The sequence below is a fragment of the Pinus tabuliformis genome, chromosome 8, assembly GCF_031772625.1.
Source record: "Pinus tabuliformis cultivar Carrire ecotype Pingquan chromosome 8, CPIR1, whole genome shotgun sequence".
In the NCBI taxonomy this organism is placed as follows: domain Eukaryota; kingdom Viridiplantae; phylum Streptophyta; class Pinopsida; order Pinales; family Pinaceae; genus Pinus; species Pinus tabuliformis.
Window position 1 is genome coordinate 1,325,663,905 of NC_142294.1, and position 2,961 is coordinate 1,325,666,865.

The 2,961-nt window shown below is 43.0% G+C and overlaps 1 protein-coding gene across 1 annotated transcript; it reads left to right on the forward strand.

The window, feature by feature from the left end:
- The first annotated feature begins 1,153 nt into the window (after positions 1–1,153).
- On the forward strand, positions 1,154–2,449 carry LOC149240361 (protein EDS1B-like). The gene is made up of 2 exons (XM_089370151.1): positions 1,154–1,353; positions 1,663–2,449. Exons 1-2 carry the CDS (start codon positions 1,154–1,156, stop codon positions 2,447–2,449), a joined length of 987 nt encoding a protein of 328 aa, XP_089226277.1.
- The last annotated feature ends 512 nt before the right edge of the window (positions 2,450–2,961 follow it).

A 2,961-nucleotide genomic window follows, 5' to 3' on the forward strand; every position in this document is an offset into this window, starting at 1 on the left:
ATCAGCCTCCATCACCATCAGCCATTTTTGCATTTTCTCCATAACCGTGCATCTGTTTCAAAACCTGTTTCATGGGGATATGCATATGAGTGATGGAAACCAACCCAAGCTGTTTCAGCCGATTCCGATGCACGGTTTCCGAGAAATTGATCTCTGAAATCTTCAGCCATTTTCCATTTTTCTCGAAATCCGTGCATCCATTGATCACGATTTTGCTATGGGAGATGCATAATGATGATAGGAACATGCTCACCGAGTTTCAGATCAATCCGGTTTACCGTTTGAGAGCAATGGCGAAAACAAGTTCTGGTTTTGTGACCATGCAACAACAGCAGCTTAAAGGTGCAGATCTGAACGTGGAAACAATTGCATGCAACTCAGATCCAGCCAGAGGACAACTGCACAAGGAAAAGCAATCAAAAACCGTCAGCCAAGCCATCATGCAATCAAAGGATCCAAGCATGCAGCAGCAAAAAGCTCACGGCAGCCATTCAACTTCGAGGTATGTGACTGAAACTCATTCCTCTATTGCATAAATTTAATTTAAAAACTGCATGAATTAATGGAATGGTGGGATTAAGCCACGAATTATCAAGGTTAAGCTGATTGTCTTCTCTAGAACTCAGCCAGCAGTCACACAGTACATGTGGATAGGTGACTCATGTGAAAATTAAAAAAAACAGTTAGTGTCAGCTGCTTGAACTCTAGTGCAGCGGATCAAGAAGAAAGCATATAGTTAATAAGTAGAACATGCAGTTTGTGACAACACTTCTGTCTGCATGTCCAACTCATGTCTCTGCCACCTCACTCCAAAAATCACTGATAAATCTGAGCGCTCAGCTGAAACTCATAGACTGTTGTTAACTTGCACTTGCATCATGTTCAACTCGAGGTATACATCCTCTGCTTCCACAATCGGCTTAACCTATCGTCCTCCGCTGAGTTTCCTACCTGTTCTCGAGTTTCACTTGTGCATCGGGCTCACTCAAAGGCAGAATCACATTCTACAAGAAACGGGTGGGGTCTTCTATAGGAAAGTGCAGCAGAGTCTTCCAGAGCAGAGAAGCCTAAGGTTCTTCATCCAGTTTTGAGCTTGAAGAAAGCTCTGAGATCTGACACCATTGTGGAATGAATCCAGTAGCAATAGCAGGCCATGGAGTCAGAAACGAAAACTCCAGAGTTCACTGGTGGTCAGGAGATTGCAAATTTTCTTGCCTCATATGGACTACTGCCCAAGGTTTGGGAAGAGTCTCTTCATGAAAGCAATTCAGAGGGCTTTACTGCGAATGAGCATGAAGATTTCGTATGTGTCGCTTTCGATTCAAAGAGTAGAAGATCTCATTGTCAACCAGAGTAAACGTGGGGAGGACAATATAAAAACTGTTCAAAAGGTATCCTCTGAATGCCTCAAGGGTGATGATGGTGAACCAGCCTTCATTCATCCATGAGCTCTTATGTTGTTTCTCCATATAATCGAGAAAACAGATTTCCAAGCAAAGTTGCAGATTCACACGGACTTCAAACAAAAGAAACTCAAGCCCATCATATTTGTGGGTCACTCCATAGGAGGGGCAGTTGCAACCTTGGCCACATTATGGGTTCTGGGAAAAGGCTAAGGCAAAGCTCTCCCTTTTGTATCACGTTTGGTTGCCCTCTGGTCAGACATGAAAGGCTTGTTGAAGCAGTTGGCCGTGAGAACTGGGGAGGAAACTTTTGTCACGTGGTTTCCAAGCATGATATTGTTCCTCGGATGCTCCTTGCACTGATCGAGTCCATTGCTAACTCCTTGACTACCATTTTTCCTTATTTGCAAGGCACAAATGTGCCTGATTCTTTAATTCAAGATGCTTGTAGGACTCTTCTGAAACAGATCTTTGTTTATCCAACCAGCCCATATAGACCTTTTGGCACTTACATGCTTTGCTCAGGCAATGGTGTAGCTTGTATTCAAAACGCTCAGACGGTTTTGGAAATGCTTAGTTTGACTATGCGAAGCCAACAAACTTCTTTTGATGAGATTGTACAGGCCTGTCTTTCAGAGCACATAAGGTATGATTCTGTTTTGGAGGAGGTTTTGCAAAACTCCATAAGAGGGATACGATCAATAGAGAATTCCAATTCAGAATCCCCTTACGAGAGGGGTATTTTATTGCAGCTTGAAGCTATTGACGTTGGAGCTCAGAATGATCATGCACAGCTGGCCCTACGAAAAGCTGGAGAAACTGAAAAAGGGTATAACACAAATGTTGACAAGCTAGCTATTGAATTAAGCGTAAAACAAAGTAGCATGGCAGAGCTTGAATGGTATAAAGAGAGATGGAAGAAGGTTCAGTTGCATGGCGAACATATCATAGTCCAAGGCCTCAAGTACCAGCCTCTACACCACCACCAATTTGTTTCTCAGCATATCCATCAAGCCTATCAGCATATTGATGAGCCTCGTCATTGAGTTTTTGGGAGAAAATCATGGCAGTTTTGGCTAATTAAGAGCAGGAACTTGAATGAGATAAGGAGGAGAGATCATAGGAGATAGATCCTCCTCATTAAATCCTCACTCATTCAAATATTACTTAATCAAATCGCACCAGCTCAGAGTTGCAAGAAGCCAAGCTGAAAGGAGAATCGCCCACAACCAAGTAGGATACAGTGGTGTTGTCTGTTTCTACAGGAAGACAGAGGATTGTTTCTACAAGAAGACAGAGGACTGTTTCTACAGGAAGCCAGCGAACTGTTTCTACAGGAAGTTTGAAAAGAGGGAAGCCAAAGGAGAAATCAGCCGAGATGTTAGCCAAAGAAGCCACCAGGGCCATCAAAGATGAGGAGAGAGATTGGTTGCTCAGAGGATGAGCAACACTTTCAGTAGGGGGGTGATGATGAGCCCCAAAAATGTACAATTATTTGGGCTCATTCAACCTCCTAATTTGACTTAATCCACCATTCTCATTAGTTTATTGCATGTTT